The sequence below is a fragment of the Malus sylvestris genome, chromosome 6, assembly GCF_916048215.2.
Source record: "Malus sylvestris chromosome 6, drMalSylv7.2, whole genome shotgun sequence".
In the NCBI taxonomy this organism is placed as follows: Eukaryota; Viridiplantae; Streptophyta; class Magnoliopsida; order Rosales; family Rosaceae; genus Malus; species Malus sylvestris.
In genome coordinates this window covers 28,167,958-28,180,131 of record NC_062265.1, presented here as the reverse complement: position 1 = coordinate 28,180,131, position 12,174 = coordinate 28,167,958, and the positions used below count along the sequence as shown (strand labels likewise).

General features: G+C 37.0%; 2 protein-coding genes across 9 annotated transcripts in view; both read right to left on the bottom strand.

Annotated features, from left to right (window-relative positions):
* Window positions 1-12,174, bottom strand: part of LOC126627275 (uncharacterized) — an 83,382-nt gene extending 71,208 nt beyond the window's left edge. The window contains exons 1-6 of one of the 7 annotated variants that reach the window (XM_050296743.1): window positions 11,606-12,151; window positions 11,473-11,520; window positions 11,036-11,239; window positions 10,241-10,338; window positions 9,944-10,109; window positions 9,289-9,432 (exon numbers count right to left, since the gene is read on the bottom strand). In XM_050296743.1, the coding sequence (XP_050152700.1) occupies window positions 10,014-10,109; window positions 10,241-10,338; window positions 11,036-11,239; window positions 11,473-11,520; window positions 11,606-11,654 (495 nt within the window). In that variant the 5' untranslated portion in view covers window positions 11,655-12,151 and the 3' untranslated portion in view covers window positions 9,289-9,432; window positions 9,944-10,013. The other 6 variants (XR_007624943.1, XR_007624941.1, XR_007624942.1 and 3 more) reach the window with 6 other exon arrangements.
* LOC126627276 (uncharacterized) lies at window positions 341-2,191 on the bottom strand. Of its 2 annotated transcripts, none has more exons than XM_050296746.1 (2): window positions 2,052-2,191; window positions 341-1,062 (listed from the first exon to the last, which is right to left on the bottom strand). In XM_050296746.1, the coding sequence occupies exons 1-2, from the start codon at window positions 2,131-2,133 to the stop codon at window positions 593-595; spliced, it is 552 nt and encodes a 183-aa protein (XP_050152703.1). In that variant the 5' UTR covers window positions 2,134-2,191; the 3' UTR covers window positions 341-592. The 2 variants fall into 2 exon arrangements, 1 of the variants encoding a protein (XP_050152703.1); XR_007624944.1 differs by having other exon boundaries at window positions 920-1,953; window positions 2,052-2,159.

Sequence of the window (12,174 nt, the reverse complement as noted above, 5' to 3'; positions counted from 1 at the left end):
CGCGCTACTTGCTTAACTTCAGAGTTCCAATTTGTGTGAAGACCAAAATACATAACAAATTTATTTCTCAAAAATTACAACGGAGCTCCAATATGTGTGATTGTTCAAAGAAAAATATAAATGATGCAGTCCAAGAAGAGCACTAAAGAGCAGGTTCTAACTTCTCCAAATGGTGGCCCCTATCTTTCTCACACATTGTGTCTGCTTCTATCTCTCAAAATGGGATCCAAATGGGAGATGCTAATGCCTTTCATAATTTCATTCCTCTATGCTTTTTAGGCACATAAAGGTTGCCTTTCCTTTTCTATGTTTGCTTTTTGAATGTAAGGAAAATGGACTCTTAAACTAACCAAGTTTTATTTTCATGCGGTGAATACACAGTAACTCTTAAATATCTAATTATTTATATTACTACACATATTAATTATGACTAAAAAATAAAATAAATATATTCGGATCAGTTCAGTTAACAACATCCTAAGAATTTTGAAAACCACTTGCCAAAACAATTAAGATTGGTATGGTTCGGTTTAAGCACTAAAATGAAACGATAATTCAACAGCTGCTGCATACATGCACCCAGCCCTCAACTTCAGCAATCAGCAAGTGGTATATCATCGAGCAAACAGGGGTGCAACGGCGCATCCCCTCCATTTTCGTCAAGTAGTTTTTTAAAATGCGGGCAGTCATTAAGCATGTGGGTACCAATCTCATAACAATATACACACTTAAGGCGAACAGCACGCCCCCACTCTACTACATAGCCCTTGCCAACCTGGGTGACGCCTTTTGGGAGCCGTTTCCTCCAGGGGCACATACCAGGAAAGTGTCCATACTCAGAGCAAATTCGACAAGTAGTCGGCATAGAGGAAAATGTGCCTGGCTTGATTATGAGTTTAGGACGGGCTAGGCATGTGGGATTATTGTCCTCGAGAATAGCTGGAAGAGTATTCTTCTCCTCGAGCTGGAGTTGAGTCTGAGAGTCCTGAGCAGCCTCTACTTTTGTGAGATGAGTCATCGGAGAGTCTTTAACAGAAATTTTTTCTTTATTCTTATCTGCATCTGTGTTTTAGAGAAAATGTACAGATACATTAATTAGGGGCCGACCAAAGATTTAGCTCATGTGGGGCATAACAAAAAAACAAATTAACTAAATATGTTTCAACAAATTATGAGAGTGAGGACATTCGTAACTTGAGACCACTTTAATATTAGAAAGAGAACAAACACCATACCAATACCTAATAACTGGTAAGCTACCTAATACATGAAAGTAAACAAATTTGACCCTTCACAATTAATAGCATTTTTAAGAAGTTAATTTACAATTCCCACTCTCAGAAATATGAAACACATTTTCAATGGAGAACTGAAAAACTGCTACTCTCCCCATTCATACTATTCTCAAACACAACATCATAAAAGAAACGAGAAGTTCGCGAGGGAAGATGAAACTAAACGAATTGCAATCCCTATGTGGGTGGGTAATACCTACAGGTATGTCTCAGACTTTCCTCCCAATAGTTCTTAAAGTTCTAAAAGCTCTGTAAGTTCTGCTTTAACTGTGTAAGTATTATCTTCCCAAGTTCTATAAGTTCTGCTTTAATTTTGTTGACAGGAGTTAAAAGAATTTCGTGTTTCTGACATTTGAAGCAGCAAAAGCAGTCCTCAAGAAGACAGTGCGATACTTAATTGATTGAGAAATGAGTATCTAGCTTAGCTACACAATTTGGTTTAAAATTCTACTACGTAACTGGGAAAACCAATCCAAGTTGCGATACTTAATTCATTGTAAATTAAATCTCTAGCTATTAATAATTAAACACTGAAAAAAATTAGGCATCAAGTCAAGCACCGGAACCTTAAAACACGTGCAGATTGCAACAAACATATGCAGCCGGAATTGAAATGCATGAAACCCTAATTAATCATAATGCTGCTGCTAGTCTTCCCCTAAAAACAAAAATTGAAACAGATAATCGTCCCGTCCCCTCACAAACCCTAAAACCTAAAATTGAAAAGCATACCAATACTAGGAGTCCGAATCTCACCTCGGAGCTTTGTGGGTTGAGCCGGAATTGGATTCTCCCCATCCGCGGATTCTCCTGGTCCGCCTTCGAATCGACGTTTCATGGTTTTGTGTTTGTCAGAGAGAGAGATGTTTGGCGACAATGTTTATTTTTGTGAATAGTTTTGGGGACATTTAAACTTTCAACGATTTGACTATAATACCCTTCTTGTTTAACAGATTAGAGCAACTCCACCCTTGGTGGTTGCTCGGGGGACAGGAGAAGGGAAAGGGCCCGAGGGCCGGTGGATAGGGCTCCAGCGTTGGGCAGCCCGAGTGAAGGTGGGAGCCTGATGGCCAGGCCCGTGGAGGATTGCCAGCCCTGCAACCCAAGGTGGGTGTGACGTCAGGCTGACGCCAGGCCTGGCATCGATCCTTTTTTTATTATTTTTTTGTGTCAGGCGCGTGCCCCTCACTCACGAGTAGGGGCGCGTCAGCCGACAGCTTTACAGGGCATGAGGCCCGCATGTCAGTTTTAGCAGGTGACCGTTGGGAAGCCACATGGCTTCCCACGGTCCGTTCGATCTCAACGGCTCTTTAATATGAGCCGTCCGATTTGAAATGGTAATAAATAAATAAATAAACTTATTTAATATCAATCGTTCGATCTGAGATCAACGGTTGATATTAATCTTCTTTATAAAATAAAAAAATAAAAAAATAGTTTTAAAATTAAGAAAAGTTACCGTTGTGACACGTGACACAATCTGGAGTGTTGGAATTTAATTTTTTTTTAAATCCAATGGCAGAGATTAATTATTTGAATAAAAAAAATTTAAAAATTGTAAAAAATCCGGAAAAAAATTCTGAAAATTTAAAATAAAAATGTTTCTACTTTTCTATAAATACCTTATCATTATCATCTACCTTACACCACAATTTCATATGTTCTCAACTACTTTTAATTACATTCCTATCTTTCTCTCAAAGTTTCAATCCAATTTTTTTCAACAAAATGACTACTGATGCAGGTACGAATTGGACGTCTTTTGAAGATGTTGCATTGTGTACTAGCTGGGTTGAAGTTACTCATAGTTCGCATACGGGTAATGAGATGCAGTTGTGAGAAATGTGGAGTCTTATTCATACAAATTATCTTGAGAAAATGTGTGGGGGTAGAACCAAAAAATCGATGTCTAATCGTTGGAAATTACTTAGCCAATCATTTACTATTTGGAGAGACGCATTGGCACAAGCCAGTAGTAATCTTCGAAGTGGGGAAAATTACACGGATCAGGTAACAATATATTATTTATTTGTTTGTACACCCAAATTTACATTGTAATTATTTGTTTGTATTATTTATTTGTTACCTACTTTAATTATAATGATTTGTTTGTATTATTTATTTGTTACCTACTTTGATTATAATTTTTTGTTTGTATTATTTATTTGTTACCTACTTTAATTATAATTATTTGTTTGTATTATTTATTTGTTACCTACTTTGATTATAATTATTTCTTCTCCCCCATTGTGTAGCTAATTCAAGCACAAGCTTGGTATGGTGCCAAAACCAAAACCAGAAATAAATCATTGAACCAGTGGGAATGTTGGAATATTGTCAAAGATTGTCCTAAATTCAGAGTTGTGCCTGTCGGTCCAGAAGTTGTCATGAACAGCACCCCTCTACACTCTACACCTGATAATGGCTCGCATGAAGATGATGCAAAAGAAGTGCCTGAAACGCCCATCCCTGAACAAGCGTCTAGTTCGACCCGTTATCCAATTAGGCCTCAAGGTAAGAAGGCTTCAAAGAGAAAAGGAAGTGCTTCCAAGCATGATTATGCAAAGTACATGGAAGAACTTACTCGCCATAATGAATTGACTTTGGCGCAGGAAATGGCGAAATTTGAGGCTGATAAGGCTAGAGATGAGGCAAAAGCTGCAGCTGTTGAGAGAGAATTTCAAGCTAATGAGAGAGAAAGAGAGTTACTTAGGCAAGAAAGGGAGCTGGTTAGAGAAGAAAGAATGGCTCAACAAGATCGTGAGATTATGAACACATCTTTAGAAGGGAAGTCTCCAAATTCTAAATATTTTTGGAAGTCGGAGAAAGAGGATGTGGTGCGTAGAAGGCGTGCAAGAGAAGCGAGAGCAAGAGGAGATGGTCCTAGCATGATAAGAGAATATCATCCTAGCACCACAAATTGGTTAAGTGATGATGAATAGAGTACTTTTTGTAATCGGAGCCCATAGTTTTCCAGTCACCTATTTCCCCACTATCCTATTTCCCCAATGTAATTTACCCTTGTTTTTAAATTTATATGCATTTAACTTATTAGTGCTACTAGAAGACCAACCCCATTGTCCTATTTCCCCACCCCATTATAATCTCACTCACTATAAAAAAAAATTAAAAAAAAAATTCCTATTTTTCCACCCACTATTATTCCTAAAATAACCTTCATCACATCACCACACCATTATTATCCTCTTGGGAAATTTTATTTAGACTCACTTATTCTCTTTCTACACCAAACTTATTATTTTTTATCTTGTGATTCCAAATGTGCCCAATAATTCTCTCTTTACACTCAAAATGAAAAAGAATAAAAAATTAAAATAAGCACTAAGAAACTCCTGCCACCCCATTCTCCAACTTCCAACCACTCTCAATTTCTACCCCTCCCCAACCCCCCACCGCCACATTCCTACCACCCACAATGAAAACCCCAAATATCTCAACCGTCACTATCCCCTTCCAATCTTTCTTGTTAGTACATTCTCTCTTGCTGCTCAAGCATGCAGCAGCTACAAGTATTTCTATGTGATGGTGATATCTCTAGGGGTTTACCATAACTCTCAACTTTGATCCCAGCTAAGCTTTAGATACGCCATATGGGTGAATCAAGTGTTGGCGCAACATAAAGACCTGAACGTATAACGACTCAAGGCTTGCTTCTTTCTCGGTTTTTGCAATGGAAGTTCCATTGATAGTTGGATTTAGTTTGCATTAGAAAAAAGAGTTCAAACAATTGAGTTTGGAGTTTTTCGCTAACTGTTTTGCTAGCTTCCAATGATATGCATTTGCCCGCAAGCTATTATGTATTAGTACCAGTGCAAATAATGAAATAAAGGGTCTATATTGGAGCAGTTCTTGCATTATGCATGGGAGAACTTAATGAGTTTTGACAATCCAAGTCTACACTCTTGTAGACACACTCCCTGTTTCAAGTCCCTCAAAGTTTTTCATTTGCGACAAATTAGAGTGAGTAATGAAGTTCTCGAATACCTTTTGTCTAACTGTCCAGTCCTTGAATGACAAGTTAGAGTGAGTGATGCCTGAGATCTTTGGTGTTTTTGTTGTGGGTGGTAGGAGAGTTGGCAATGGGGGGTTAGGGACGGGTAGAAATTGGGAGCGATTGGGGTTTGGAGAGATGGGGTGGTCGGAATTTCTTAGTGCTGTCTTTTTATTTTTTATTTTTTTGTTCTTTTTCATTATGGGTGTAAAAATAGATTTGTTGGGCACTTTCGGAACATCAAGATAAAAAATGATAAGTTGAATGTAAAAAAATGATAAATGAATCTCAACAAAATTTCCCTTTATCCTTGTTCTGTTTCCATCCGTAGTCTCTCCGAAAGTTCCTTTAGCAGCAAAATGCGTTACTTCCCAGAATCGAATACCTTAATTAAACTTGTGAAAATCAGGAATTTTAATAGACTAAGATTACCTTCAACTCAACAACGCCCATAGAAAAATCAGTATCAGCAGACGTAAAGCATTCCATGATTCTTTAACAACTGATAGATACACACTTGCATCGAGAAAATCGATCGATGGAGGTCCAAGTAGAAGAAAAAATTAATGCAGCAGGAAAATGAAGGAAACTAACCTTGCAGAAAAGAAAGGGGTAGTCTTTCAAAAATTGTCTAATGCAAGTTTGAGAGCACGAAAATGTGGACCGCAGAAAAGAAGACAAGTAACCTTAGAAGAGAATGCTTTGAATGATGATTTTATTCTTCTCAATGAGAGGTATTTGTACAAGGTGTACAACCCTAATGTAATAGGAAAAAAATTAATTACACGAGATTATAGGAGATTACACGGAATTGATATCAATTAGGAATCCTACCTAAAATACAAAGTTAACAACCTTGCAGTTGTTCTTATCAAATTCCTTTCTCAATCTTGTTCCACAAGCTCTGAATCTCTAGATTCTATATTACTGCAACAAATCGTTGCACTTGTAGCAACTATCGACCAATGAAGTTCAAGGTCAAAAGAAAGAAACTAAAAAGTTGATTACCGCTGTGATGATGCTTTCAATCTCCACGACACCATTCAAAATCAATGGAAATTGAAATTTAAGCTCCAAATGAGAAGAGACATGACGTGGCCGAGAGGAGAGGACCATTCCTCTTGCTCTTCCTCCATCACCACAACTCTGTCGTGCTCCCCCTGATACTCCGTGCTTCCGGCCGTGGTGGTCGGTGCAGAAGCCGAGAAGAGAAATGAAATGAAAGATAGAGAAGAACGGGGGAGCAAGAAATGGGGCCGCAAAGAGAGTGGGAGAGAAATGGGGTAGGGGTTTAATAGTCTTTTTCTATAAAATTATAAACATGTTATTAATACTTTTTAAGATTTTTACTAAAATGTGATTGAGAAAATAGGACAATGAGATAAGATTATCAACACGCTTATATATTATAAAACTTGTTAAGAAAAGGTTAAAATGTCTATTTACATACTTCGATCCACAAAAGAGTGTTTTCTTAATAATAGTATTGTTGGATGAGAGTCGACCAATTGGGTATTTTCCCACCTATTTCATTTGAATTTTGGTAATTTAATTTGAATTTGCCTTTCGATCTAAAACTACAGGAAAACGGAAGAGGCTTTGAACTCGGATACAACGAGATCAACATGAAGAGGCTCTAGTCACAAAGGCAATCGATCACACGTGCACAAACAAAATAAATAGAGCTTGTGACATGAATTTTAATCCAATACCATTCACATAGATATGCCAAAACAGAAAATACAATGATTAAGTCCCCATCTTTTGCTTTTTCTTTTTTCTTGGTTTGCCACTTTCTTTTGTTTGATTCCTTTTATTTTTATTTTTATTTCACAACTCTAAGTCCTTTTAGTTACTCAGGAAGTAATAGTAACAATAAGTTCCAATTGGTGTTCCTCCTCAGTGAGTTTCAAAACAAGTTGAAACGGTTTCCATAAGTTTTGGAGTCAAGAGTGTCTGCAACTTATGAGAAAATCAAACCGTTAGATTTAGTTCAAATTTTAGTATGATATGGATAAGAGGATAACGAACAACTTTCGTGAAGAAATAATTTTGATCTGAGCTATCGAAATGGAGTTTTTGTACTCATAAGGTGTCTGTCCAATTTTCTGCGGAAATTGGAAACTGGTTTGATATTTCAGGCATCTACGATGATCGCACCGTTGGAATTTTCTGAAAATTTGATATGTTGTAGGTACTAGGCGGACGAACAACTTTGAAGAAGAAAGTATTTCAATCCAAAGTCTGCAAGTTGGAGTTCCAAGGATGTTTACATGGCAGTCAGATTCTCTACGAATTTTGAGTCTGTACTAGTTTGCTTTTGCAAAGGATGATATACAGTCATTCAACAACGTATATATATTTGCTTCAGGAAAATCAGTAGTTCAAAGATTTTAAGATGAAATGAAAAGATTTTCTTATCTGTGAGATTCCAGGCAACATAGGTGAATAGGATTTGTGGCGTTGTGCTTTCCACTGACACGAGAGCTTTTCGTGCTAATAACGTGTTGTAGAATCGACGGTGTGTGCAGTGAAATAAATAAAACAAGACACAAAATTTACGAGGTTCTTCTACAATCAGTGTGACTGGAGTACGTCCTCAGAGCAGCAATGGTGCTTTCATTTATAATCTGGAATAATAGAAATATAAAGATAATTATCTCTATTCTCTCCTCTCTTCTTCTTCTCTTTTCTTTCTCTTCATTCTTTCCTCTCTCTCTGCCGTGTATCATCTCTTCCTTCTCAGCCTTTGAGCCGTATCACTTGTGTCTTGTTGCTCTATTCCCTCGTCTTCTTTTTATAGGAAAACTAGGAGCAGTGGTAGCTCTTAGTGGGAGGGCATCTTCTTAGTGGAGCCACCTAACATTCCACCACATTTGCCAGCCATCCACATTCAATGTTTTACAACATTTTAAGATTTTTACTAAAATGTGGTTTAAAAAATAGGACAATGAGATACGATTATCAACACGCTTATATATTATAAAACTTGTTAAGAAAAGGGTAAAATGTCTATTTACATACGTCCATCCACACAAGAGTGTTTTCTTAATAATAGTATTGTTGGATGAGAGTCAACCAATTGGGTATTTTCCCACCTATTTCATTTGAATTTTGGTAATTTAATTTGAATTTGCCTTCTGATCTAAAACTGCAGGAAAACGGAAGAGGCTTTGAACTCGGATACAGCGAGATCAACATGAAGAGGCCCTAGTCACGAAGGCAATCGATCACACGTGCACAAACAAAATAAATATAGATTCATATGAAAGAGTTTGTCAAAAGCATCCAAGAGCAAAACAAGGAAATTTGAGCACTCCTCTCTTTTCCCCATTTTACGTAGAACACAGCATCAGCAAAGCAATTATAAACCTGAGTCACCAGCTCTCACTTCGATTGTTGTTTTTCACAGCCACACACACACTCTTTCTCTTCCACCCCAACACTCACAGATATCAATTCGTTGCTTCCCCAAGTTCTAATTTTTAAGCCGCACCACACCATCTTTTTTCCTGTCTCTTGACATCACGACTCTGATCTATTTGGCCCCCATCTTTGCTCCAGATTCAGCAAGAGGTTTAATCTGCAGAATAAAAAACAGAGCACAAATACAATAAGTCCCAATATTCATATTGAACTCAAATGCCTAAGAGATATATTTCTAATCCCACGACAACAATTCCCTTTCCCCAGTTGATGTTGCACTGGTATTTTTAACTCTTCACACCTAAAAACCCAGATCAATGAAAAAAGTCAATCGCGTACACTGAATCTGAACCAACAATGCTGAAAATAGTTGGCAACAGAGACTTGTAAACAATGTTTTTGTTTCACCATTATTATTATTATTAATCACCCAAAAGCGACTCGAATAAGTGAATATAGGATGAAATTTTAGTATAGTTTATATGGGTCAAACTTTGCTAAGTGCAAATAAAGACACAAACAGGCTTACAACAGTAAGCCATTTGTTGAATATCACATACGAACATATGAGGTAAAAGGACAAATACCTCCCCCGAAATAAGTCTTCCAACTCCATTAGGATCGGCATCTTTGCTAAGTACCTCCATCAACTCAACTAAAGGCCTCAAGGTAGCAATTGTCTCTTTCATTTCTCAATAACTGAGCTCCAATACGAGACAAAAAAGAACAAATAAATAGCATATTTAAACAAATCATAAGGGAAAGTTCTATCCATTTTCTATATTTGAAGAAGTGGAAAAGAAAACCAATTCTTTGGGTTAAAAAGAAAAATAACAAACAAAACTTAGGCCATAACGCAGCAGTATACTGCCACTCACAAAATATTAACTACTTTGAAGGAATTTCCCATAAGACAGATATGTCAATAAAAGAAAAAACAATCTCAATTTCCCCCTTTTCACTAATTATGAACTTATTAAATTACAGCTTTGACACATGGTGCAGAAACTTAGTTCTGTTATGCATTCCGGCACATAATGCCCTAGTAGTTCAAATTCATGAGTTTCAATACGTGTATTCTAGTCTCCGTAAGAATGCATCGCATCTCATTAATGTAGAATACAAACACACAAAAATATGGACAGATTACCCAACAATTTTTCGGTTAAAGAAACAAGTATCCAACTAAAGCAAAAAATGGAGGCCATACTCGCCAAAGTAAGCACCAAAAGTTCCAGATTCACGCCATCTTTGTTCCTGTCTCTGGAATATCATCGACTCTATGCTGTCGCTTGTATAGCTGGTAAAAATCCCCAGAGGTGCTCAGTATCATGATTCCAATCTATTTGACCCCCATCCATTTTTGCAAGTTTTTGCTGAAACAAAATTTCAAATACTCATATCTTCGAATTTTAACCATAAGAAAAGAAAAGAAAATACAGCAGACGACTTGCACTATTAGCTGCCATTTAAAAATTATCAGTCACGATTAGAGCTTCAGTGATACCTTGATTACAAACATCAATCCGGTGTGAAACTGAAGAACACATCTGCCATCACTTTCCTGATCCAGATTATGCGCCATTCTATATGCCTGCTCGCACACTAACATCCAAACAATACAACTCTCGTGAATACATAAATACTCCAAAAATGCAAGTATCAAAACACCACCAGACCACATATTCCAGCTCGGAAACAAAAGATAGTTCGTAAACAACTTTGATTGGAGAGCAAATTGAAAACATCTTTACGTCAAAGCAAATGCTACTGAAACCAGCAGCATACTGTAGAATTCCAATCCTTGGAACAATTTTTAAGTTCGATTATGACGATTAGCTAAAGGTAGCTCACTTAAAACTAAATCATAACCCAAAATTATACTCGCATACAGAAATAGTAACAATTCGAACGGCACCAAAAATCGAATTGAGAGAGGTTCAACCAGGAGAGAAAGGTGGCACGGTGGAAAAAATGAACGGCTCGCAGAAGATGGCTTGAAGAAGAAGAAGACAACAAGTGAAGAGATAATTAAAGAGGTAGAAAATATAGATGAAGTCCCAAATTCTGTTGCAGAAATCTATCCTACTTTTATTTATTAAAATAAAAACCTATTCTACTTTTATTTATCATTGATATGATTATCATGGAGACTCCTCGTCGAACAACGTGACTTTTTCTTTCAAAGATTTCAAGAAGTCTTTTGTTGGTTTTCCCATATGAATTGTTTCAAAGTCTTGGAACATTGCCACTTCTTCCTCTCAGAACTTGGCTGTCTTCAATCCCAAAATAGTCTCCTTACCCTTGTTTTTCTTCACCTCTCTTGTATCAAGTTTATAATATCTCAAATGAGACTTGTCGGTGTTAAATGGTGGACATTCAGTGACCGCTTTACCATCGTCAAAAAATGCATTGCCATCTTTTGCTTCCTCAAAGATCAAGCGATGTAGGCAAAAATCTCCTTCAAGCAAAAGCCACGCGATGCCCCTCATTTTCCACAGGTAAACTACATAAAAGTTTAAAAGAAATTAGAAAACAAAACAAAAATAAAGTGAAAATCAATGAACAACCACTTTTAAGTAGAACTTAAATAAATACCAAACATAAACTTAACGAATATTTTCAACTACAAATCCACCAAAGTATGAGCCCCCAAGTGTTTGACGATAGATTAAAAATAATGTCTTCCAGTAGTGAGCCTCCAAAAATTCAAAATAATCCAGGTAAGTTTTTACAAACCCATATGGTCCCTTCTTTCGATTGCTCCGTCGACACTGATACTGCACACTAAAACAAAATAGCAATCAACCAATTTTAGATATAATATACCTATAATAAAACAAAAAATACAATTTTATTATATCTTAGTTACCTCTAAACGGCGCACCGCAATTATTATCCTCCAAACAAGAATGAAACATTGTTAAAGGGTGATCTTTCTCACTTGTATCAAACTAATCTTCAATTTTTTTCTTAATGTTTGCAATCTGGTAGTCGTCGACGATATCAACTTGTTGCACCATTTTTCCATCAAAAAATGGCATAGATAAATGTCGTTGTACATCACTTGCACTAGATCCGTCATTGTAAATGGAACCATGCTCCAACTCCCTAGCACCGCGTCTAATCCCAACTATTGGACATTTGCAAGTATAATATTCTTTGCATTGTTGACATGGTTGTTACTATGGTACCTGATCCTCTATAGCAAATGGAGCAGGATTGGTATTAGCCACATAACCCACCAACCTCAGCCACTGGGAGATTTCACCCAGCATTGTCTCAACTTCATCGTATCGAGATGGGACTTGTCTCCCACAAGAAACTCATGAACTTCTCCATCGACCTCTAGAACGCTACAACCGGGAAGCTTCCTCACACCTTTTGTCTTCATAGTACACGTTCTAACTCCTTCCCGAAGCTTGGAATCGGCATAAATAT

Coding starts and splice junctions, on each gene's coding strand:
- LOC126627276 (XM_050296746.1), bottom strand. CDS start 2,133: ATGAAACGTCGATTCGAAGGCGGACCAGGAGAATCCGCGGATGGGGAG. Junction 1,063..2,051: donor TCAACCCACAAAGCTCCGAG/GTGAGATTCGGA, acceptor TCTAAAACACAG/ATGCAGATAAGAATAAAGAA.